Source organism: Leishmania braziliensis (genome assembly GCF_000002845.2).
Source record: "Leishmania braziliensis MHOM/BR/75/M2904 contig, possible fusion of chromosomes 20 and 34".
NCBI lineage: Eukaryota > Euglenozoa > Kinetoplastea > Trypanosomatida > Trypanosomatidae > Leishmania > Leishmania braziliensis.
Window position 1 is genome coordinate 463846 of NC_017947.1, and position 24855 is coordinate 488700.

The window sequence follows — 24855 nt, forward strand, 5'->3', positions numbered from 1 at the left end:
GAGCCAGAAAGGCGGGAAGGAGAACTGCTGACTGAACTAGCGCACCCTTTACCCTCGGAAGCGAGATTGTCCTCGATGTGCTGCCGCTATTGACACTGCGGAGAACTTTCCATGGATGGGGTTGTATGTAACCTGCTACGACAGCCGCCTTGGCCTGAGTCGCCTCCGTCTCTCTTGCGTTCCCCTCGCCAGGCTCCTCTGTTGGCATAGAGCAGCGTGGGCGTGACGAGGATGGCGGCGCCGGAGGTCGTTGAAAGGGTAAGTGAAAGCAGCCGCGGCGCCACTGAGCAGCAGCAAAGCGCTGCTGCACTGCACTCCATCCCGATATAGCTACCTCACTCGACGTGGCGTCCGCAGCCAGAGGCAAGAGAAGCGGTAGATGGTGCTGGGGGAATTGGGAAGGTGATCCTGGAGAGTCGGTCGCAGCAGGCGACCTAGTGCGCTTGTGCGTGGCCGCTTGTCCGTTCATAACTTCCACAGGAGACGGAGTGAAATATATGATGGCTACACTACTGCTTGTGGACGGTACTGCACGTGGAGCAACAGATGCGTGTGACACAGGATACCGTGACGCAATAGCTTTGGTGAGCGTCTGTTCTTACGTGTTGTGATGAGAGGCACGTAGTATAGAGCACGGAGGGAGGCAGAGAAAGGAGAAGGGGAATGCGGAGGGGAGACCGCTGTTCATTTCGGTCGAAGGGACAGGAGGATTGGCTCGTGCACAGACAATTCACTTATCAAAACCAACGATGGTGCGCTCGCTCTCTCTTCTTACCTTGTAGTCGATTCCCTTGTTGTCGCTGATCAAAGCGCCTCAAGGACAAAAAAGGCGAGAATGCGGAAGTCTATGAAATGCCTGTAGGATGTGGACGAGAAGACGATGCAGGGTGAAGCGCGCGGAGTATGACTGGGCGAGTGAAGGGCAGAGGGAGGAACGGGACGAAAAACGCCGAAAGGAAATGCGCAGAATGTCGGGCGCTCCTTCTGCTCTCCTTCGACTGCCTTACAGATCACGTGGTGCGTGCACCTTTCTTACCGTGTTATACGCTTTGCAAAGCCGCCCGCATCAGACAGAATGCCTGCGTCCCTGTGGGTGTCCGTGTAGGTCTATGGAGAAGGAAAAAGGATGAAGACAAGAGGTCACTGGCAGCGAGGTGGTGGGTGCGTGGCACTTGCACCACTGTCCATGTGTCAGAGAGCCGGAAGAAGCGCGGCACACGCGTAAGCATCTGAGAAACCCTCACGTTACGCAGAAAGCGCCGCATCTCTGCTTTCTTTCTACATTCCCCTTGCATCCGCATAGATGCACAGTCAACAAAGCCCGATGTAGCTATGCTGCCCTAGCTTATCCGTCACCCACTTCATGGTGTTTCTTGAAGTAACAACATAGAAGTTGTTATCCTTGTCTTGATGGGGCCAGCAGCAGTACGACTAAGTCGTGCGAAAAAAGGCGGGGGTGGAGAGGGGAGGGTGGCAGAGGGACTTTTGGATACGTCTTCACCGCACAAGCAGCCATTCATACCGCGTGAAGACCCAAGCAAAGAGGCGCCGCAGACAGTCGCATGCACCCGAGAGGCTATGGAGGGACACATGAGCAGCGAAGGGGCTGAAGAGCTCCACGTACAGCGCGCATAGAAGCATCACCAAAGCTGCAAAGGAAGGCAGTGAACGGTTTCTGGACTGACGCACGTACACTAGTTCACCTGCTCTCCCACCTCTTCTTCTTCGCCGTAGTCAAAGTCTTCCTCCTCCCAGTCGTTGCCGCCCTGCTGCGCATGCGCCTCCTGCTGCTTCTTGGCGCGCTGCTTGCGGTTGCCCATCAGCTCCTCGTCGCTGTCACTGAAGGTTTTCTCCACCTCCGGCACTGACTTGGCCGACGCCACCTTCTTACCCTTCTTTGCGTTTTTCTTCGTCTTCTTTCTCTTTCGGTCGCTTTCGTCATTGTCATCCAACGCTATGGCACCGACATCGGCCTTCTTGGCCCCATCGACTTGGCTCTGCGGTGGGACACCACCGGTGCCACTGGCATTCTTCTTGTTCCTCTTGCCCTTGCCACCGCGCCCGCGGCCCCCGTCATCGTCGCTGTCGTCTTGAAAGTTGCGTGAGGGATCCAGGTTAAGCTTATGTAACTCAGCCGCGATGTCTAGGCCAACAGTCACGCCACCCTTCGCAGAGCCGTCCGTCCCGCTGTCCAGAAGATCATCGTCATCACTATCGTCGTTCCGTCGACCTCGATGATTGTGTCGCGCAGTGCTCTTTATCTTGCCGCGGCGGCCCCCCTGGCCTTCACCATAACTTGGGTGCTGTTCACTAGAGGCGTTCTCCGCGTTCCAGCCGAGGACTATGCTCACGTCTGTGCGACCACCGCTAACCCCGCCAGCGGATGGCAACGATGCTGTTGCTGTCGCGCGTCTCGAGCCGCTCGTGGTCGCCGTCTCCTCTGCACGTCCTGGCTGCGCGTTGGCACGCGAGACAGTCTTGGCGTCGAGCAGAAAATCCAAATCACCGATCTCAGTCACGACGGCGTCCACCATGTGGGTCGTACTACCAGAGGGAAGCTCCTCTTTGATGAAGTGATCGAGGTCTCGAAATAGGTTTGGCTGCATTAGTAGCACCAGAGAGTGGCCGACACCGCCATTGTCACTGCCGCTTGCATTGCTCGTCACTGTCACCTTCTCCACATCGGCGTCATTATCGCGGCACCAGACACGGAGTTTCTCGAGCGCCGCCTCGGATGTTGTCGTGCAACGGATCTTCATGTTGGCCCTCGCGATGGGGATGACGTTGGAGTCAATGAGGAGGTGCATGAGGCTCAGCGCTTGCTTCTTTACTGGCTGATCAAGCTTCACGGCAGCCCCGATGGAGCGGAGTGCCTGTTCTATCACCTGTGAGGGAAAGGGGCGCTGCGTCTTGGTATTGATGCACTTCTGCGAAATGATGACGGCAATATCCTTGAACATTTCATCCACCTCCGCTGTGCGCTCCTGCTGCGCCACCTGGAGTTCTCCGTGGTTCAGCATGTACTTGATGGCTTCCAATTCTGTCATATCACCCCCAAAAACAGTCTGAATCTCCTTCTCTGAGGCGAGATAGCCGCGCGCGACGTTCGCGAAAATGCGCTCGACCTGGAGTACTTCATCCAAGCGATTCTCTGTGCCACTGCGGTACGAGATGACTTTGTTTTTGTAGCAGGCGATCTCCAGCTTGACCCCGTTTTTTGAGTACCGTACGACGGCGATGTTCGTGTGTCGCCGCTGCGACAGCGGAACCTGCATACGAGCGCTCATGGCTGAAACTGCCAGTTCCACTGCTCGTGTGCGCTTGAAATACTTGCATGCAGGCAGTACTGGAGAGTGGAATAGAGGGAAAGGGGACAATGAAAGTCTTCTGCTCCTCTCTTTGATCCCTTTTGCTTGATTACATACGCGATCAATGCGTTATATATATATATATATATATATATATATACAGCGAAGAGGACGAGCAGGCGGCAAGCGACGAATGGGCGCGGACCACAGACCGCATGGACGCACTACAAGAGCGAAAGAGAGAGGAAGCGGGGGATGAGCAAACCCGAAACCAAATAGCAGAAGAAGAACAACAGTCAATCAAAGGCGACTGCACTACGACGTCCTTTTCCTCGCTTTGCCACATCCGTTTTGTTGGAATGGGTTTTAGGATGACACCAACACCAAAATAAAGCGAAGAGCAACCGAGCGAACGAAAGACCCACGCGTTAGGCAGCCGCGATGGTGACAAGGGTTGTGTGTGCGCACGTTTATATGCATGACCGCAGGCGATGTGGAGAGAGGGAGCGAGCGAGAAGGAGGGGGTGATGCGGAGAAGCATAATATTGAGCAAAGAGGGAGCGAGCAACATATGTACTCTAACGCAGAATAGCGCCCCCTTTACATACACCATACAACAGTCGCTCCTCCAGATACGTAGTGACGCGCCATACTGCATTGTATGGCGCGGTGGACGGTGTGCTGAAAAAGTCAGACGAGAAAGGGAAAAGGGGGGGAGGGGAGGGAGACCGAGGAAGAACGATGCGTCATCTTTGCAGCGGATCGCTGAACGATTCACGTGCTCTCTTTTTCTGCCACAGCCATGGCAGTTTGCCATCGGCCCCAAATGTCGAAGCCAGCGGCGCGGATGCATTGGGGCACAGCAACGCGCCTTTCCATCGGTGTCTGTGTTCCTCTGCCGCCTTATCGGTCTTCGTCAGCGATCCAAGGGAAAACAAGATTAGGATCCTCGAGAGACGCAAAGGCATTATGATTGGCACCCACCCACACGCCGCGTGGGAAGGAAAACAAAGTGGTCAGCGGCGAGAGGAATGTGTGATGTGCGTGTGTGTGCATCGATGGTTTTCACATGCAATGCCCATGTACTGTCAGAAGCGGAGGGTGCACAACAACTTTATACCACATGTCGGAACAACACCAACAGCAAAACAGGAGAGAGGAGCAACCAGAGATGCGAACAAAGGGATCACAGATGTTTATCGTACAGCTATACAAGTACACGGCATGCAAACACATAAAGAGGGGGAGGGGGACAGAAAGGAGAGACCGTCAACACCTGTAATTGTGGAAAAAAGAGGCAGAAGCGCACTACTCCGCACTTCACATCACAATGGTTCATGTATGTACAGTACACAAACTGGCACACGCTTTCTCTATCAAGCGAGACACCCCATCCTGAGCAGGGGAACGTTGCGGTGGCTATGCTAGCATGCGGCCAAATTTCTGGCGGTATTGACTAAGCTTCTCATCCTTCACACGAACCAGCTCCTCTAACTTCACAATTTTCTCTGAGAGAATGACGACCGTCTCGCGCAGTTCTTGAATTGTATAGTCCTTCTCACGCACAACATGTGCCAAGCTCGCTTCTTCATTCACAGCCAACGCCGCTGGCTGTCGTTGTGGCTGTGCTTGCCGTGAGGCTGCCTGCAGGTCTGCTGAGGCAGACCTCTGAGACGATACAGATCGGGGAGGCGGCGCCACAAACGAGGGCCGCTTGCTTCCGCGGTAAGTCGCAGCGGTAGAGCCTCCATCATCTCTCGCATGATCACCTCGAGGATGCAGCTGCACCTGTGATGGGTTCGCACATTGCATCCTCTCACACCCCGGAATCTCCCCCATCATTATCATCTCGTCCCGCCTCGTTTTGATCTGTGCGACCTTCAACCGTAGGGCCCGCAGGAAGCGCTCGATGGCGCCGGGCACGGCTGCTATGATGTCTTCCACCTCCTCTGGGGGAACCTCGAAGTACAGCTTGCGCAGCACCTTGGTATTGAGCGTGTTCCAGTTGTCCAACTTCTTCGCGTGCGACATTGCCGGGACATAGTTGTGTAGCTCAACTAACTTCGGGAAGAAGAACTTAAGTATCTCTGCCACGGAGCAGCCATCGGCGAAGTCACGGGCGATGTTACGCTTCGGCCGTGAGATTGGGATCTCATCCACCCACGTGTAGAGCTCATGGAGGTCTTCCTCAGTGAAGGGGATGGACGCCATTATGTCGCTGTTGAAGCGATCGAGATGATTGTCCTTGTGATGGTATGGGCACCACTGTGGTATGCTTGTGTGCTCTAACGGGGAAACACTCACCTTGCTGATTAAACAGACACAAGAAAAGGAACAATAAGGGGCCTGCGAGAGTGTTGGAGGCGCTTCTTCTCCCCTTTCCTGCCGTGTCGGCTTCGCAGCTACAGGGGCAAGGGCAGATTGGGAGGGAAAAGACAAGAAGGGGGAGGGAGGGGGGGGGAAGGTCACTCGGCAAGCGGCGCAAAAGACACGTAGAGAATGTCAAGGGAGTGTGAACGCAACAAGAGCCCAAAGATTGCACGTGGAGGCGGGCTATGGGAGAGAGTGCTGGCCTTCCGTCTTCTCCTCCTCACTCTCCATCGTGTTGTTGCTGTCACCAGGGGCATCAATAAGTGGCTCTCTGCGTATATTGAGTGAATCAGATGAGCAATGCCGTAGTTTCATGTCTACATGGTGAGTGGGGAGGAGAGTTGCGCGTACGGTTGCATTCCTCTTCCGGGAGGCGATACAACCTCCCCCCCCTCCCGTGTTGGAGAGAGCACCAGCGCATGTAAAATCCACAGCGAAGAGGAACACAGAAAACAGAGGCCAATTGCCACACGCCACTCCTCTCCGCACAACCACAACGACGACAGGAGAGACTGAAAGGAATGAAAAAGAGAAAGAACCAACGAAAGAGAAGCATAGAAGAGAGACACGGCTGCGCCATCCAACGCAGACAAACACATCCACGCATCTCTTCCCAGTGGCCAGAGCCTCTAAGCTGTGCAACGAGGTCAAGTGAGAGAGAAAGAGAGGACAAAGGGAGAGGGACAGGCGAGCACCCGCACCCAAACTCGAAAACCACAATCAGTCCTGGTGCTAGCTCATCTCTAGGAAAGTAAGGTAACACGTTAACATATACACAGACCTTCACAGATACATGGGCAAGCGAACACATTCAGACGGTGCAGTCGGTACCTCTACCGTCACCTTTGCCGAAGCTTCAGTCGTCTCACACCGATTTTCTGTACAGCTGCAGTGCGCTGATGATTTCCTTCACCCCCTGCACAAAATCCTCAGCAGTCTGTGCATCTGTCACGGTGTACTCTGTCAGGATGGGTAGCGCACCTGAACGCGGGATGGCAGCAAATATACTGTCTGTCTGCACCGCTGGCGGTGATGTGGAGGCTAGGGGCGGTGAGGGTGGCGGTGGCAGTGGCGGCGTCCGTTTGCCTGCTCGTTCACGCGGACGAAGATAGCTGAAGTCTCTGGCGTTGTCAGGCCTCCACTCCTCGGCACCATCCTGCGTTGGCGTGGATACGAGGGGGTTGTCTTCCTTTACATCGCTCTTTCTCACGGCTTCCTTGTTGAAGTACTGCCGTATCGGCAGGTCGTCGATATGGTCAAACTCACCCGTCTGTCGCCGTCGGCTTGTGTAGGTGGCCGAGCAGGTAGACGAGGTCGGCTGTGCCGAAGCACGCGAGTATCCTTCACCACCCCCATTACTGCATGCCCCTCCTGTAATGGTGTCTATGCTCCTACTGCGTCGGCGCTGGGCGAGGGACTGAGGGCGACCCGTGTGCGTATAGAAAGGTGACAACGGCCCGCCCGCGGCGCCGCGCTCTGCGCCCCGAACGTAGTCACCCCACCTCATCGACGGCCGACTCGGGTCGCTGTGGCTGCGATGCTGTAAGGGGGACTCTTCGACAGTGGTATCAGCGCGTAACGCGGGTCTGTAAGCTCGCCGAGCGCCGTCTGCCCATCTCGAGGCTGCAGATGCCACGTAGGGGCGTTGTCCGCGCAGTGGTGATATGTTGTGTGAGTACCGACGATAATGTCCGTACAGCATTTCTGAGTCTTCCCCGGCACGCGTTTTTGTGTGATGACGTGCACGATCCGTCTCGACACCCTCTTCTTGATCACCAGTGTAGAGGCTTCCACCCCTGAAGGAGGGACGCGTCGATTGGTAACGAGAGCGCGACTGGGTGTGATCTTCGAGAATGGAGCGTGGCGACCCAAGGGTGGCGTGGTCGTCGCAGAGACTGCGGTAGCGGAGGGCCCAATCGGAACGTAGTGCGGCCGACCTGATCTTCGCGTCGACAGCACCACCGGCGGCGGCGTCATCTGCCGTGGCCTCCACGCCGTACAGGGCGTTTGAATGCTGACACGGGGGCGGTGGTGGCAGGGGCCACGGGTTCGGAGGCGAGGCTGAGCGGTGCCGCACTTTTTCCTTTCCCGTCTTTTTCTTCTTTTCCGTGCCGCTGCTGATCCGGCACACCGTAGAGCCTGCGGACAAAGTCCTGCGCCGCTTTTCCCCACGCTTTGATGACATCTTTCTCTTCTTCGCCTTCGCGCTTCGGTTGCGGTGATGGTGGTGCTCGCCCTTCTTCGCTGCAGCCGCCTTTCTATTTTCCTTTTCCTTATCATGCTTGCTTCTCCGTGACGCGCCACTAGCCGCAGTGGGAGTCGGGACTTTGACGCTCGCCGCCTCACGCAGCAACAGCAGCCGTGATAACTGGAACTCCATGGATGTTGTGAGATTGCTGTCCACTTCGCTGTCATCACTCATCTCAAAAAAGGTGGCGTCACCAGCCCGAGACGACCGCGAGCGAGTGCAACTGCGGCTGCAGCGGCCATGGCGCTCGTGACCGTGTTTACGCTTCTTGTGCTTGTCGTCGCCATCATACCTCGACTTCTTCTCCTTGGACTTTTTATTTCGCTTGGTGCTGTGCAATTTCGATGCCTCCGAGGAGGATGGTGATGGAGAGCGACGGCTTGAAGCGCTGGTGCCGTGGTGGCTGGAGTGTTTGCGACGCTCGTTTCGTCGATGGCGATTACCGCTGCGATGCTTCGCTGCCTTCTTTACTGAGTGCGACGTGTGCGCCTCTGTAGCAGGCTCAACGACGGAGAAGAAAGACGGCAGCGGCAGCGCACTGTGGACACCCACACCGCTGGTAGCGGCGGCGATAGTTCCCTCTGCTGGCGTTTCTTTCTCTACTACAGAGCGAGAGCGCTGTCTGCTGCTGCTGCTGCTACTGCACGTCCTGTTTCCTCGTCGGGCCTGCTCCTCGGCTTCGGCAAGCGTGGAAGGCGCGGAGAGAAGATCCGTCGGTAGAGGCGGTTGAACAATGTCCACTACATCAACGGTGTCGTTGGCTTCCACCGTAGACGGAGCTTCCAGATCAAAAGACTTTGTGGGTCGAGGACCATTGCTGTTGGCGCGAAGACGCTCCGACGAAGCGCCGCGATCCTTACCGCCACTGTGCTTCGTAGCCGCCGTAAAGCTCTCCTCTCCGCTGCCTCTGCTCTTGACAGCAGCCGCCTTGCCTCCCGAAGCCAGTTCTCTCGCTACCAAAGTCTCTTGCATGTACTTCGCTTTCGATGGTGTAAAGAGCGAGAGAGACCTCTCTTCCTGCTGCTGCTGACCAGTTGCCTGCTGCACCGCCGATTGTGAACTGCCACTGCGTTGCTGCACATCGCGCTCAATTTCCAAAAAAGACCGCGGTCCAGATCGCGGTGGGATCGCGTACGCGGAGAGCGACACGCTGGGAATGGCAGCTGAGGCGACAGAACCCCCATAAAACTCCTGTAGTGCGAGACCCTGATGTGCCTGTGTTGACGTGTTGCAACCCTGTCTCTCGAAGCTTGCTTCAGCACCCACAGCAGGAACTCTTGGCCCTGCACATCCACTGGCGTACATGTTAGAGTTCTCTCCCAGGACGACGGAGCCAGCGAGGCACAGTGGTGGTAACGATGCAGCAGCAGCGACTGTAGCCTCCGTCGATGCCGCTCCAGCCTCAGCCGACGCGATCAGGAACTTTTCTACCGCATCCTGCTTCGCCTTGCTTGTGCGCTCGTGCAGTGTGGACTGCCACTCATGAGACAACTGCGACAGGTCATCGACCATGAGAGGGGGCATAAAAAGCGGTACGCTTGCGGTGGTACCCATCGTGGCAGATGCGGCGGTGTCAGGGTGCTGGATGATCAACTGAGAGTGGGTCGCGGTCATATGCACTGGGGCCACCGAGAGCGGAGGGGCGGACGTTGAGAGCGGGACATCCGTTGATGTCTTGGACACCCCTACATTGTCTCTAAAGACCTTCGTTGCTCCTCCTCCTGCCTCACCACTGTAGCTGCTATGAATATGCGAAGTGGAGCTGGTGAAGGGCTCTGCTGCCGCCGTCGGCGACACCGCCCGCTTTACAAACGACGCTGGGGACTCGGAAGCGGAAGCGTCGCTGACAGGCGACGAGGTCGCTGCGCACTCTTTAACTGTTGACGCTATATTTTCTATGGAGGCGATCTTCCTAGCTATGCTGTGCGCCGAGTTGCGCGTGTTTCCTTTCGGCCCAACTGCGGGAAGCCGCTGCACTGGCGCCGCCACCAACAGTGGCATCCCACTGCGAGCACTACCAAAAGCTAGGGTGGCTCCGGCAGCCTCATCGGTTTGTGTGCCACTGCTGAACTGCAGCAAGAGTGGACGCGAACGAAGTCCATCACTCTTGGCATCGAAGACTCGGACTACAGTATGCTCACCCTCATCGTCGGAGGCGGACCACGCACCGTTGGTGTGCCCGAATGCGTCAATATTACTGTGTAAGTCGTGGTTATACTGCCGTTGCGGCGACACACCAATCTCCGATCGCAGCACCAGACGCGGAAGAACCTGCATCGACATCGGTGTGATGCCTATGCGCTCCACCAAAGGCGATAAAACAAGCGCCGCCCCATCCTTTGCCATGTGCGCGGCGCTGTAGAACTCTTCGTTCTGGGTCGCGCAATACCGAGCGCCGGGGATGGTTGCAGGCGAAAGAGAGCGTCGCCGGTGCTCAACAGAGCTGTGCCTTCTGCTCTCGTGCTTGTGCCTCCGTCGTGAATTGTGAGGATACCCACCGTTGCACCTGTGCGCCGACTTCTCATTTGAGTGGCATGAGTCGCCTCGAGAAGATCGTTCGTGGGATGGCGACGTCGTGCGCACACTCGTTACCGTGTCGTTCATCGCAGCTGAGTGAGACCGGTGGCTGCGGTGTCGTGGCCGCTCACGATCGTGTGGCACGCTGTGTTGTGAATGCGGTGAGCGTGTGTGACTACTGTGCGACCGCAACGCTGTTGTCGTGGTCGATGGCGAGACAAAGGATCGGCGGCTCGCACTTCGAAAGGACAGTTCCGACAGTGCCTGCCGGAACTGTCTACGATCTGCCTCGCTGATCTCGTCCTCACTGGCATGGTAGTCGCCACCGTCGCACTTGTGCGCAGCTTCGCTCGAGCTCCAGCATTGACGTTGAGATACACGGCTAGGAAAACGAGAGGACATGGAGGTACACCTACTTTGTCCCATGTGGTCGATCAGTTTCTCCAGAACCGGAGCAGCTGCAGCGGCTGGTAAACTGGCGCTGCGCGCGCGTCGCTGCTGCTGCGGAGACCCTTGCAACAGGGAGTTTGATTCAAGTAACGCTGCAGCTCCCTCCTTGAAGGGCAGCAGCGACATCTGCATCACCGGATCGTTCTCAGAAGGTACAGCGCCAGTCTTCTTGCGGCGCACGACGACAACGAGCTTCTTGCGAAGCACTTTCCTTCCGCCTGGGGTGTTGAGCACCCGCTCTGAGGAGAACCTTGAGGAGACAGAGGGCGGAGGACTGCTTCTAGCGTGGGAGGCCAGCGTAGAAGTGTCCCAGAGAAGCTCGTCGGCCGGCACCCCACCACTAGAGAGGAGTGAAGAGGACTTGACTGACGCTTCCATGGCAGCGGCGCCGAGTTTCAGACCGTGAGCGGCACCATCGTTGTCATGGCTGCTGCGCTGGAGGTGAAGCTGCCGCACCTCAGAAGGCGGATGTAGTATAACACCGGTAGTGGACTGACCGAATGAAGTGCCACGTCGTGATTTGGTAGTGGGCGAATCGTGGCGCTTCATTATATCGCGCAAGCTCACCGGCTCGTAGGTTGCTGGTTGGCGGTTCGCCGCTCTTTCCGAGCACGGGCTCCTGCGACGCGCGTGGGGCCTCGAGTGCCGCCGATGCGGCTGCTCTACGTGGGAGCTGGTGCTCCTCGCTTTGGCACTTAGTGAGTGCTGTTCTTGATGTGGCAGAGACTCTTGTCGCGCGAGCTCATGACGGTGACGACGCTCGCGTAAGAGCGGATCTACATATACCTGTGACACATCTCCCTCCACCACTCCTGCGGCTTGCCTATCCTTGGTTTGTTTCGATTGCTCCGTCGTGGTCACAGCTGATAGAACAGACGGTATTACCTCATGCTGCTGCTGGTAGTTTTTTAGCACTGTAGCAGATGTATCGGTGTAGCCGTGGTGCTTTCTACGCGTCCGAAACGGCATCCGTCTCGGCTCCGGCGCGGCCGCCGCGGTCGCGAAGCCGGACAGGTCACCTGCCACACTCCGGTCGGAGCTGTGGCCTGTAATAGTGGAGGGGGAATATCCAGTGGAGGAAAACAAGCTCGTTTCTCTGTATGGAGGTGGAGCTCCTGAATTGGCATGGTTGTCCTGCCCTCGATTTTCTTCACCCACCAGCATGCCGCAACTGCGGTTGTGTGAGGTCGATAGGAATGCGCTCGTCACCGCTCTTGAAGAGCGTCCATGATTGTGCTCGTGGCTGCTGTTGCCGAGATTTCGTTCGTATGTGTTGTCTTGCTGAGTCTGCAGTGGCGGTAGCGGCGTCGCCGATGACGGCACTCGACTTGTTCTCCTTTGGCTCAAGGTGCTGCCTCTACTACTACTGCTGGTACGATCACTATTCTCGGTTGAGTTTGCACTGTGTCGACGGGGCGTGGGGCTGCCGGCCCGCGGTTTATGAGCAGAAAAGGCGGGCACGGGTGGTGATGATGAGGTCGGCAGGTGGCTCAGCCCTCGCTGCTCCTCTTGATGTGCCTTCAGGGGTGAGGCGTAGCGTGCTGACAAGGAGTCGTCGCTGCCAGTGCTGAGCGAGTCGTTGTCATTGCTCCGTTGACTGCTGCTGCTGCTGTCCATGTCATCCTCTGGGTCAAGTCTTTCACGTCGGGATTGCCGCCCCCGCTGCTGGATGCTCACCTCTGTTGGGGGGTCATCTTGGTACGCGTCTGACGGCCAGCGCTGCCGTGGAGGCGGGCGGCGCACAACCGCGGCGACGTCAGCGACACCCTCGGTTTCGCTTCGATTGTGCGGCTGGGTCAGTACGTCGTCGTCGTGCCCGATAGTCTCCATCGAAGGACTTCTCGCGCGGCGCTGATCGATACGTCGATCGGGACCTTGCGTGAGATTCTGCAAGGCAGGAACGCGGTGCTGCGGCGCCACATCAAGCGTAATCTCGTCTCCTTCTTCTTCGGGTGAGGGGGGCGCGGAGGGGACTGCCACCGGCGTCGATAATGGCAGCCCAGTCCGGCTTGTGTATCCGCCCCCGCTGCCGCGTGGCGGGGAGTGGGTCCGGGAGCGACTAGATAGACGTGGACGCTCCGGTGAAAGTGAGGACGAGGCCCACTGTTGCTGTGGCGCTGGCACAGGGCTCGACGCCCTGCGGCTAGGATCCTCGTTACATTCCTGGCTGTGATAGTCACTGTTAGGCGAGGAAGAATCGAGGCTGCGCGCGCTTCGCGCGTGCCGTGGCGGCGTCCCATTGACAGGCGTTGTCAGTGTCACGATGTCGTAGCGCAGCGACGGCTCTGCGGACTCGTAATCGTCGCTGTCGCCCTCGTTTTCTTCTTTGCCATGTCGACGGTCGTGGGGTTCATCCAGTCGGGGAGGCGAGACCCCTACAAAGCTAATTCGGCGGCTGCTCGACTGTGGCGTCCTGCCGCTTGCGGAGCCCGATTGTCTCAAGATAGACCGTGGGGTGTCGGTGGCAATAGAACTGGAGAGACTCATTGGGCTGGTTGGCCCGGCGATGGAGCTCATCGTTGGGATCGGCGGCACAGCGATCGTGGCTAAACTACTTCCTGGCATCATGACTGGAAAGCGGTGTTGAGGGTGTCTTGCGCCATCGTTTCTACCACTGACCTCACGTGACTGTGCGCTCCCTTCGTCTGCGTAGTCCACATCAATGTCGCCTTCCGCCTCCTCCAAGGTACTGTACAGGTCTTCCCGCGGAACGGCTGCGGCGACGTCCGGCGAATCCTGCTGCAGCGGCTTCCCGTGCAGTAGTTCGTCTCCCATGCTCGCCCTCCACGCATCCGCAGAGGCGCTACTAGGTGAACGCGCTGGAACGGGTCTCGACGAGGGCTTTGGCTGCTGTGGTGGTACCGCTCCCATGCCAGTTGCACCGCCATCAGAGAGGCTGCTTGAGCTATACGAGGCGAGAGGGACACCGTTGACATCACACCCCACGTCGATGTGCGGTCGATTCGCTTGGTCAGGTAAACAGGATACATTCACTGGATTGATGTGAGGCCAAGGGGTTGGCGAGTATGGTGTAGAGGATGGCGCAGTAGACGAGCTGCCCATAGCAGACTTGTGGCTACCTAAGCGCGGCAGTGGAGGAGGACTCGCGTTCATCAGTACGAGCGTGCATCCCCCCCTCTTTACTGACTTTTCCGCTTCCACTACCCTGTGAGAGCCACAGAAAAAGACGGGTGTGCAACGGAAACAAAGGGCCAAAAAATGGCAGCTGGGCGCGCGGGTGGGGCGGGGGTCTGTGGCGCTGGGATAAATGGACTCTATATAGAAAAGCGGAAAGGAAAAGAAAGAAAAGGAGGAGGAAGAAAATCGAGCGGCCGCTGCGGGTAACTGTCAAAGTTGTAGGCATGGGAGGATAATGAGGGGAACGAGAAAAAAAAAACAAAGCGACGAGTAGTCGGAGGATGGAGGGAGGAAAAAGATCGAAAGGGGGTGTATGCGTGTGTGTGTGGGTGTGGGTGTTGGGGGAGAGGTAGGGGTGGGGAAGCTCATAAGTGAGGTGGGGGAGAGGGAGATGCAGCGCGCGGAGGTTGACGACTCGGTTCGAGGTGACAGAGGGGAAGTCTTACCGATACGAACGTCTACGCAAACAGTGGTGAAGACAAAAGAGAGGTGGGGGAGTCGAAACGGGACTGCGTACCAAAACAGATCATCGCCATCACGACTCCTGTGCGCAGCGGGTGCGGATCACCACTCAATTGCCTCACTCTCTTTTTTTTCCTCAGCCTCATCAATGATGTTTTCGATTGTGTTGCTTTTCGTGAGAGGGTGCAGAAAGGCAACAACAAAAGTTGCTGAGCTGCTCTCAGACTCAGCGCGAGAGGAGGAAACGAGTAGTAGATGTACGGGTGTTTTTGTCGGCCTACACCTACGCACATGCATGCACCTGCACTTCCGAGGAAGGTCGAACTTTCTCTCGCCCGTTCGAGTTTATTCGCATCCGATGCGCCCGCCTTCCACGTACACGCCAATGTCCTGCAGAGAGTTCAGAACGGAGAGGTTAGATCGCAGCAGCACCAGATGATTGCGCTCCGCAGGAGATACATACAGCCGCGCCATGCGTAACACTTGCTGCACTGTTGTTGGCACTGTCAGGTCGGTACGAATAGCCGCTCGCATGAAATCTGAGATGACCTCGCGTGGGGTGACGGCAGTCTGCCACAGGTCAGGTACTGTGTATCGCAGTAACACGGCGTCTGCGCTTGACCGGTTGGGTGCCCACAAGAACGACACTGGCCGTACCGGGGAGAACGCCTTAGAGAAAGCATCAGGCGCTGCCGTCTCCGCCGGCAGCGACACAGGATCGCAGGTTTGGGGTGACCATTCGCAGCGGCTCGCTACAAAGCTCAGCTCCGCCTCCATGGCAGCCCTCGATGCACCTGAGTAAAACATCGCAGGGTTGTCGAGCAGCCCGTTCGCGGACATAAGCCCGCCGCAACCGGTGCGAAGAGCCGCCTCCATCGCCGTGCTCACATCCCTCACACCACCGTTCAGCACCACGGGCACTGAGAGATTCTCTCGGATGAGCTTGACGGCCTCAAACTGCACTGCGGCGCTTGGTTGGCTAGTAGCGGATCGGCCATGCACTGTCAGCCAAGATGCACCGGCCGCCTCACACTGCCGCGCAAAGTCGACGCTGTTGCGCAGGTCATCTTTAATCCGCATCTTCACCACACACGGAAGAAATGGTGGGGCGGTGGCGGGGCAGCTGCTGCACGCACCACCGATGCTGACCATCATTGGCGCTGTGTTCCCGTCTGGCATGGCGTTGCGAATAGAGCGCACCATGTCCGCCACCCGTTCTGGTTGGTCGAGTAGAACCGCCCCGATTCCGTCCTTCATTGCCCACCGCTGTGGGCACCCGCAGTTAAGGTCGATGGCGTCACAGTATGGTCGAAGGAGCAGAGCAGCTTCTGCGGCATCAGTCCCACTCTTCGCGGCCAGTTGCACGACGAGTCGATTTTCGCCCTCGTACAGCGCAAACTCGGCGTGTCGTGCATGCGGCGACTTGACGAAGCTCTCAGCAATGAGCATGTGAGTGTAGCCTATGCGCGTTCCCCATGATCGACACACTTGGCGAAACGCCGGTCTGCTGCACCGCACCATGGGAGCTTGTATAAAGCAGAGAGAGCAGTAGAGCTGCCGCCAATCGTGCGATGCGCAACTGACGGCAGGTTCGATGCAGCGCTGGTCGCGCTCGGCGTCTGCTTGCGACGTATCATGAGGGTGACACCCGGTGAGATGGGTGGCCACGTCGCCTTCCTGCTCAGTCGGTGTGAGATGCGGCTCTGCAAGGGCATGGCGAGACTTGTATGTTATGGTTGCGTCATACTCGCGGGAAAGGTTCGCCAACGCAGCTGCAACTGCTCGGTCGGCCTCCGTGAGGAGCGCTGGCAAACACACACTACGAGGCAGGTGATGAGGATCTTGTGCCCATGCGCGCTCGTACGGTGCCCAGTGGTTGCCCATCGTCTGTTCAGTGTGGGTGAGAGAAAAACAACGGAATGCGATCAGAGAGAGAGTAGGGGAATTAGAGTTAGCGGCAAGCTTGAAAATGGGAAGCCCCCAGAGGTACAGAGAGAGACGCTGAGTCTGCAGAAGCACGCCCCCCTCATCTGGTGGAGGCGACACCAATATGAACAGGCACCCATGTGAGAAAGCCAAAAGAGCCAAAACGAGGTGGCGCCGTCGCCTCGGCATCTGTGCGTGCAAGGGAGTTAGGCGGAGAGGTCGAGAGCACCTCGCCTGTGGCTGTCAAACTAATCCGTGCTTGTAACTTGATAAGCGAGGCTCGTACTGAGACTCCACTTCCATTTCTCCTCTGGTTGCTGCTACGGAAGACGTAATAAGCACGAAAAGAAAAAAATGAGTTCATCACCAAAGCGAGTCGAGCAGCCGAAATAGACAGCATCCTTCACATGCATGCACTCGCTCAAGCAGATGCAACTATTCCTAGAACAACGCACGTATCAAGGAAGGCCTCATACTGGATAACGTACGCTTTACGCATCAACACCGCTACCACGACTGGTGTCCAACACGAAATGAGCAAACAAACGCATTCACGAAGGAGGTGCGTCACTGTGTGAAGCGGTGCTTCTCCTGTACATGCGCGTCAAACACCAACTCGCCGGAGGTGAAGTCTGTGAACGTCTCCATGCTCGTTGTCTGGTAGCTCGACTTCAAGATGAAGTCCAGTACTTGGTGTACTTGCTCAGGGTCGTTTACGAGAGTCAACTCTGAAGCGAAGCTCCGCGCCCCACTCTCTCTGCGGTTGTCGCGGCGATTGGACTCAGTGCCATCCGCGGCAGCACTGCCTGCAGTACCCACCAGCGCCGAACTCTGCGTGCGCGGTCGAATCATACGCTCATTTGAAGTGCGGATAATGGGGAAGCGCCATTCCGCCAGCGGCCGCTCGTGGGCCATGCGCCACCGCGTCACCTCTTTCGACAGCAAACGCACCGAGAGCATCAGACCGATTTCATCGAGACCCGGTGTCAACGCATCCCCACTGTCGCCGTTGCATCCACCCCCGCCGCGGCTCCACGTTGCGGCTGGGGCGTCCGACGTGGGGCTGCCCATGGCCGAGACCGACTGAGACGGGGACATGGGTGAGCCCGACAAAGGCAGTGCGTGCCGCAGATCGACTGGCTGCAAGAGAGCCCGCGGTAGTGGTGGTGGCGCCGGCACGCCCGCTGTGTTGCCGCTAGGTGCTAGCCGATAGGCTGTGTTCTCCCCCCGCAAGGCTTCCACAGCGCCAGCGCCGTCCATGGGGTTGCTGAGCACCGTCGCGTTGGCCGACGCGCTCTGCCCCGCTATCAGCGCCTGACTGGAGAACGATGGCGAACTGGAAGAGTTGAGCTGAGCTAGCCGCTGCTCGTGCTGCGACACGAGAGCCTCGATTTCTTCCACCACGCGATTGTAGGCGGTGGTGATCGTGGGATTGTGCGTCTCACGAACGGTGATGTGGACGCCACCGAGCTTGTGCAAGACCTGTGTCACCGGTACTACAAACGGCTGATCATGCTGCCGCTGAAGCGCCGCCAACTCGGCTGTCTCGGCGAGCGTCAACGACCGCGCCGAGGTATCTGGGGAGGTGTCAAAGGAACCAGGAAATGCCGCTGCTGTCGTACCCGTGGCTACTCGGAAAGAACCACCCTGCTGCGGCGACTGGTTCTGCATTGTGGCTGGGTAGCGGCCCCAAAAGCTGGACATCACAGACACTGCAGAAGTTAAAAGCGTGGTGGCCGACGGAGCCGTTGTGCCGGTGCTGACCGTACCGCCAGAACCACGCGACGCCGCGTAGTCGCGCAGCGCGGCGGGCCGCGGCCCGACGGGGGATTGAAACTCAATAGAGTAGAGAATGGCGTAGAGAAGGGCAGATAGGGCTGAGGGAGTGACGCGAATGGGTCGTGGTTGTGAATCGGCAGCACTAAGCGACGCCGCGCCGGGAGCCGCCGTCGCCGACGGCATGTAGCTGAAGACTTGGTAGTTCATACCTCCCGCTCGCGTGTTTGGGTGAGTGCGAAAGCGACACAGTGAGGAGGTCTCGTGACGCACAAGACAAAATGCTACGAGACCAAAAACATTAAGGAGAGGAGAGCAGAGATGCAAGGCTAGCGAGTGGTGTCTTCCGAGTTTTCACGGTAGCGGTGCTGTAAAAAAAGCACAAGAACAACGCGCGAGACAAGAAAAAACGAAAGCACAGTCGTGTGAGAGCCACTCTATGTTTGTATGTGTATGTGTGCCTGTGTAGATAACCCACTCGCCCCTAGGCGCAAGCGCGAGCGAAAGCGGGGAGGGGGAGAGAGGCGTAGAGAAACGACGAAAGAAGGAGAACTAAGCGCGTAAGAGAAGCGCTAAAGCAGACATACATACGAGCACACAACGAACAGCAAGCAGGGGAGGAGGAGGAGGGGGGGGGAAGGAGATGAGCGGGAAGGAAAGCAAGGAGAGAAAAGAGAGCCGAGAAGGCAGAACCCACTGTATGGAAGGACAACTGAGCAGAGAGTAGCGGCTTGTGCGTTGGTGTGCGCATGTGTATGTGTAATGAGTAGACAGGTTTGGCAGCGGTGTGTGATGCACACCCACACATAATATCACCGGCGACGAGTGCAGGCGATTGGCGAAACGATGAGGCAGAGCAAAGAATGGGACAGACATAAGAGTAGTAGCGAGAGGCCAGCTAAATGATCTCGCGCAAAGGGATATAAGCGAGGTTCGAGGTAGGGCGGAAGCCATGCACCTCCAACACATTCCGCGGGTGTGAATGTCGCACAGCGTGTTTCCCACAGCGCAAAACACACACGTTCGCATATGCATCCAGGCACTCTAACGCCTGTGCCGGAACATAATCGTCTTAGGATAGAGCACTTGAGCATGAGCCCCCTTTGGTAGACTCCCTTCGTTGTGTGTCTTCTCCCCCCCCCCCCACTAGCGGAAGGCTGCGTGGTGTCCTCCCCTTCTCTTTCCTCTTCACTTCCAGGTCTACTCTGTTAACTTTTTCTGCTCGCAAAGGTCGATGTGACAGTGACGAGGGGAGGAGGAGTGAGAGAGGGTGAGGGAACGGTGGTGAGCGCGAGTACAGAGAGGCGGCGAACTAAAGGTGTAGTTTTCATTGTAACTCAAAGGACGATAGAGAAAACATGTGCACACACCCATACGAACGCGAAACGTCTTCCGATAATGCAATCAGCGGGCTCGTGATTCATTCCTGAGACTCCTTTTCTAGTATAGCTGCCAGCTGAGCACGGGTGCCGGGAAACACGACCAATAGTGTCTTCTCTCGTGATGTGCCGCCACGCACTAGACTGACCTCTATGCGATCTGGAAATACCGCCTCTGAGGGCGGAGCAGTTGACCCCGTCGGCTGCTGCGAGTCACCAGCACCACTCCGCAGCCGCAACGAGGCGCAGCTTGTCGCTACCGCATTCTTCGACCTTCCCTTCTTTGTCGATATCCGATCGCCACCGCTACTGCTCTTGGCGGACTGGGTGGAGGCTGCAGTGGTAGTTGCATCCGCTGCTAGCACTTGTGCATAACAGGTGTCTTTCACGTACTCGGTATGGTCCTCCGTCATCGAACGGAAGCCACGCTCAACGAGCTCATCAAGGTAGCGAAGGAGTTCCGCATTTGCTTGCCCTTCCACCGGTGCTGCCGCAATGCGCAAGTCGGCCTCGGTCAGCGAAGGGGTCAGGGGTGCAGCAAAGGCGGACGCACGTGCACCGGGCTTGGCGTACACCCTAAGTAGGTATCTTCCCGGCTGTGCCTGAACTAAGCAGGGGAACATGCAGTGCAGGTAAACCCATGTGGCCTACATGCAGAGGCACAGAGAGTGGGAACGTATTATAAGAAGTGACGGTGTGCATCGGTGTCACTCAGCTTTTTTACGATGCACCGACACCGCAGGACACACACGCGACCAGGGTGCAACAGAGTGAGAGAGTGAATAGGCGCAGCCCGGCAATGCAAGTAAAGGGCAATCGCGGTAGGCAAAAGGAGCTGGGCGGGCATCTGCGTCTCCGGTGCTCAGTGGAGAAAGTCCCAAGCAGAAGCTTCGTCGAGCACGGACGTCCCATGCCGATCACCGTGTACGCGTGCCGTTTCAGTCGCTTCGTCCACTTTTCTACTCCCTACATCAGCAGGGGCTGATGCGAGTGTGCATGTGCTCACTCATCCCAGTAGTAGCAGCGCTAGTACCGATTTTTATTGACTTGTCCTCTGTTCTCCTCCGTTGCAGTACTAAGACAGTTGTGACAAACAACAAAAAAGCGCTAACGGGGCTGCTCAACCGTCATGGAGGGCATTTGTCAGCGCCAAAGAGGGCGCCACCGTAGATAAAGAGAGCTGACTGAGAAAGCGAGCAGGAGAAGGCTAGTGGAGCGTCGGAGTAACGCGCGAGGATGGAGAAATGGGGGGGGAGGAGGTGCACTAGCCAAAACAGCAAAGGTCGATACCGCACTCTTCGCAATGCTTCACTGTTTCACTCGTCTTCACAGCAGCACTACTAGAGCAAATTCGAGAGGCAATCCACCTGCTCTCCACTTACGCACACCTTCTTAGCATCCTCCTCTCCGTCCACGCAGACGGAGTAGGCTCCACGAGTTACCAAAACAACCAAGTAGAAGACGCAGCGCGCTAGGGAAGCGACGAAGCCCGCACGCACGGAAGAGAAACAGACTCTTCACAAGGTTGTTCCTCAGGAAGGAGTGGCTGCAGATGACAACACCGCTGCTACTGTGGGTCACAACACGCACAAACGCCTGGTACCAACTGCACCACGATACTCTACTTTCTGGAAATCTCTGCACCTCCATCAGGAGCTGCCCTCACTGATGACTCAGTTAGAGCTGCAACGACGTATCACGTAGGCATCACTTACATGGCCTCTTTCTCCTTCGTGGGGCACACAGCACGTCGATCTAATGCGATTCGCCCTCTCCCCACACTCACTAGACGCCTGTGTCTCTGTGCGCATGTGTGTCTGTAGGCATCTGCAACACAGAGAGGGGAAAAAAAGTTGATGCTCACGTAACCCACATGCTCCTTCCACTCTCCCCTCCCTCGATTCGTATTCACCACTCCTTTCGTCGTGCTGTTTTTCTTGCTCGTCTCACTTTCCATGCAAGGAAGAGTAGAGGTCAATGGGCTTGCGTCCCATGTGATCGTGTCGCAGTGGAATCAGACCCTCGTCGTTCTCCCGCCCCTCCTGGAATGCGTACTGAGGTACCGGGTAGGGTGTCTTGCCCTCCTGCGGAACCCGCTGACTCTGCGGGTAGGGGACGGAGCTGTACACCCTGTCCATCTCGTTTGCTTCCTCCAGCAGCGCTGGTTTCTCCGGCTCCAGCACTTGTGCTTCCTCCTCCACCGTCGCCGGACGCTCATCAAAGACAGCCCGTACGCCGAAGGGAAAGTCCTTCTCGTAGGCAAAGCGCCGCACGTACTTGGAGGCTCGGTCCTCTGGCGTGGTCTCTGGGTGGAACATGTCACCTGGCAGCAGCACTGTGGCCACCTTCTCCTGCCCGTGATGGTATAACACCGGTTGTACCTTACGCGGCACGTCACGGTTCGTCTTCTTGATCACATCTTCAAAAGTTGGGCACTCGTTGTGCAGCTCTGAGAGCGCAATCACGTTTGGTGTTGGCATGTTCATGATGCCGGCGTTGAAGCGCGCGAGCGCCTCCATCGGTGACACCCACACAAGCTTCTCGCCGACGGTGGAGAGTGTGTACTGAACATCCGGGATTTTATTCAGCGTCACAAGGTAGCTCAGGTTCTCGAAGCGAAAGGTTTCAGTGGTGGGGGTCACTATGATACGAAACGGCATCAGCTGTGAGAGCGTTGACTCCATAGGCAGCTCAAGTACATCCATCAGCTGCCGCATCGCCTTGGCGTACTGGTAGCAGATGACAAACCACCGCCGAGGACCAGGTGGGCCTTCTACCTCTGCCACACCACCTCCTTCCTTGGGAATCAGCAAGAGGTTTGTCTGCAAGAACAGCGCGCGCATAGCGGCGAGTCGCTGGTGCAGATCGGCCCACTGTGTTGTCACACCGCGCCGGCGTAGTACCTTGACCCAATCCTCCGACGTGTCTTCGAGGGACACAGGGAGAGACGGAAGCACAAACTGATCCTTCACGTACTGCCCTTTTGACTCACGGTACATCATCAGAACCTTGTAGTCGTTGTCCTCTCCAGACTCAACCTTGGCGGGGTCAATGTGCTTGTTGTGACCAACAAGGATCGTCGTGGCGGCACGGCGCGCGGGGATCGGCTCTCCCAGCTTCGGCTTCTCACCATACTCGCGGTCGGCAAACGGGACAGGCGTCGACCAGTAGTCCTTAAACTGCTCCTTGTACGGGCTTTGTTGGACGTCCAGCAGCAGGTTTCGAATACCAGGCTTCGCTCGAAAGTCAGGGCTCTCACCGGAGACGTTCAGCAACAGTCGAAGTAGCGTTCTGTGCATGACTGTGGTGACGTGTCATACACAAACTCGTAGGTGGCGGGGGGAGGGGAGGAGAGGGGAGGAGAGAACGCTAAGCAAAAAAAATGGAAAATTGTGAAAGAGGCATAAACATACGATGGGGCGATGCCTAAACAACCCGCAAAGGAGAACGACAAACTACTCCGCTACTCTTGGCAGTCCCGATAATGAGGAAGTCAACGCTTCCAGAGTACCAACGGGTATGCGTGCGTGTGTGTGTGTGTGTGTGTGTGTGTGTGTGTGTGCCTGAGCGACAAAAAAATGCAAAAGCTGTAAGGAAGCGCGCACATACGCACGCTGTCGCACACAAAAAACCCACTCTCGTATCTAGAGAGGCTGAAACAACGCACTCCAAGAAAGCCTGGGGATACGAGAGCCACGGAGAAAACAGACGGGTCGGCGCCGTCTCAGCGCGTGCCTTGGGTAGAAGTAGGAGTGCGCGCGTACGTGGGTGTCTGTGTCAGTCAACAACGTGGTAACAAGGAGTGGCGTGAGAGTAATAGAGAGAGAGAGCTAAAGCAATCGGATGTCACAAACCCCGCAGAACTTACCTCTCCTCGTCCCTCACACACGCGGTAAATGCCGATCTCTGCTACCACAAATCGTCTCCTCAGTGAACCACTTCTGAGCACCAAAAGAGCGATATGAGTTGTGTGCGTGTGGGTGCACTTCCAGGCAGCAGAATGAGGTGCGATGCCAAGGGCCCGGCTCTGTCAATTCCGAAGAGGAGAGGGGTACAGACGGGGAACAACAAGAGGCGAACACAGACTCAGGCAGACAGACAGATGAGTAGGTACGTGATTTGTAGGGCGATAGACCCACAACGTGACTTCTATCTTGAATTAAAACCGTTGAGGGACTGCAGTGGTGGCACCACACGTGTGTGTGTGTGTGTGTGTGTGTGTGTGTGTGTGTGTGTGTGTGTGTTTTAATGTGTTGCCACACAATCCACACGTCTCTTTTCTGTGCTACGACTCTTTAGAGGTGAAGGGAGGGTAGCATGATAGGAGGCGTGGAGGAGCGACGGGGAGGGAGCGAGATGTGAGTGGCGAGTGTCGCACGGAATAGGGGATGAAGAGCAGACAAGCCAAAAGGTGGTGTGCGGCAGATCCTCGACAATGCGATGTCACCATCCGACGTCCGCGGCACGGTGCTGCATCTCATGAAGCAGCGTGCTAGGGTACCCTTGAAGGGCATCAAGGCGACGTGAGAGTACGATGCCAGCGGAGAAGACATGCAGAAACACGGAAGCGATGCACCTGCATGCCCCCTGACTAGCAGCGCGTCGACCCTCGCCTGCCATGTGAAAAAGAGCACTTACTACAGATAAAGTCACAAGGAGGTGGTGACGAAGACATGGCCATCGAAACGTGTCATCGCTGCCGCCATCCCCCACTGTTACCACAGTTCCTCTCTTTTCTCGTTTGTGTGTGCTTATGCACGTCACTTGCATGAGTCGTGACGGAGGGAGACAAGGAGAGACAGGGGAGGGATGGCTGGAGAATAGGGCACAGTGCTGAAAAGAGGAACGAGAAGGAGGGTGCGGTGGTGAAGAAGTGGGGAAGCTGAGAACTCGAGACCATCCTTTACAGGCAGACAGAGTGAGGCATCGACAGGGTTGTCTGGCAGACACACAGGAGAAAAGGAAAGAAGAAAGGACAACAGTGATACAGAGAAATCGAGACTAGAGGGGTAGACAGAAAAGGATAAGACTGGGTCATGGGCGCATGTGGGTGTTGTTTTTCTCTCGCTCTTGTTTAGTTGTTTATCAACCCATTCTTGACCCGTTTACTCACGTGGGGTTGAGAGAGAACAATACAACACGCAAGAGAGACACATGCGACAGTGATATAGCAGTCATGCACTCCACAAATGGAGCAAGTAGGAGGAAGAGAGATGGAACTACATGAGCACACAAGTGGCAAAGCACAGACCCCTCCTCCGTGCATGTGGATACCTTCATC

At 56.8% G+C, this 24855-nt stretch overlaps 7 protein-coding genes across 7 annotated transcripts; all 7 read right to left on the minus strand.

Annotated features, from left to right (window-relative positions):
• Positions 1-1694: 1694 nt before the first annotated feature.
• Positions 1695-3287, minus strand: LBRM_20_1140 (conserved hypothetical protein; the record flags this gene model as incomplete). Its single annotated transcript, XM_001564349.1, has 1 exon — positions 1695-3287. One exon carries the CDS (start codon positions 3285-3287, stop codon positions 1695-1697), a length of 1593 nt encoding a protein of 530 aa, XP_001564399.1.
• Positions 3288-4727: 1440 nt separating this feature from the next.
• On the minus strand, positions 4728-5519 carry LBRM_20_1150 (conserved hypothetical protein; the record flags this gene model as incomplete). Its single annotated transcript, XM_001564350.1, has 1 exon — positions 4728-5519. One exon carries the CDS (start codon positions 5517-5519, stop codon positions 4728-4730), a length of 792 nt encoding a protein of 263 aa, XP_001564400.1.
• Positions 5520-6543: 1024 nt separating this feature from the next.
• Positions 6544-13764, minus strand: LBRM_20_1160 (conserved hypothetical protein; the record flags this gene model as incomplete). Its single annotated transcript, XM_001564351.2, has 1 exon — positions 6544-13764. One exon carries the CDS (start codon positions 13762-13764, stop codon positions 6544-6546), a length of 7221 nt encoding a protein of 2406 aa, XP_001564401.2.
• A 1074-nt stretch (positions 13765-14838) lies between these two features.
• On the minus strand, positions 14839-16377 carry LBRM_20_1170 (conserved hypothetical protein; the record flags this gene model as incomplete). The annotated part of the gene is made up of 1 exon (XM_001564352.1): positions 14839-16377. One exon carries the CDS (start codon positions 16375-16377, stop codon positions 14839-14841), a length of 1539 nt encoding a protein of 512 aa, XP_001564402.1.
• Positions 16378-16986: 609 nt separating this feature from the next.
• Positions 16987-18123, minus strand: LBRM_20_1180 (conserved hypothetical protein; the record flags this gene model as incomplete). Its single annotated transcript, XM_001564353.1, has 1 exon — positions 16987-18123. One exon carries the CDS (start codon positions 18121-18123, stop codon positions 16987-16989), a length of 1137 nt encoding a protein of 378 aa, XP_001564403.1.
• Positions 18124-19615: 1492 nt separating this feature from the next.
• On the minus strand, positions 19616-20197 carry LBRM_20_1190 (conserved hypothetical protein; the record flags this gene model as incomplete). The annotated part of the gene is made up of 1 exon (XM_003722936.1): positions 19616-20197. The coding sequence occupies one exon, from the start codon at positions 20195-20197 to the stop codon at positions 19616-19618; it is 582 nt and encodes a 193-aa protein (XP_003722984.1).
• A 1323-nt stretch (positions 20198-21520) lies between these two features.
• On the minus strand, positions 21521-22873 carry LBRM_20_1200 (conserved hypothetical protein; the record flags this gene model as incomplete). The annotated part of the gene is made up of 1 exon (XM_001564354.1): positions 21521-22873. The coding sequence occupies one exon, from the start codon at positions 22871-22873 to the stop codon at positions 21521-21523; it is 1353 nt and encodes a 450-aa protein (XP_001564404.1).
• Between the last annotated feature and the right edge of the window lie 1982 nt (positions 22874-24855).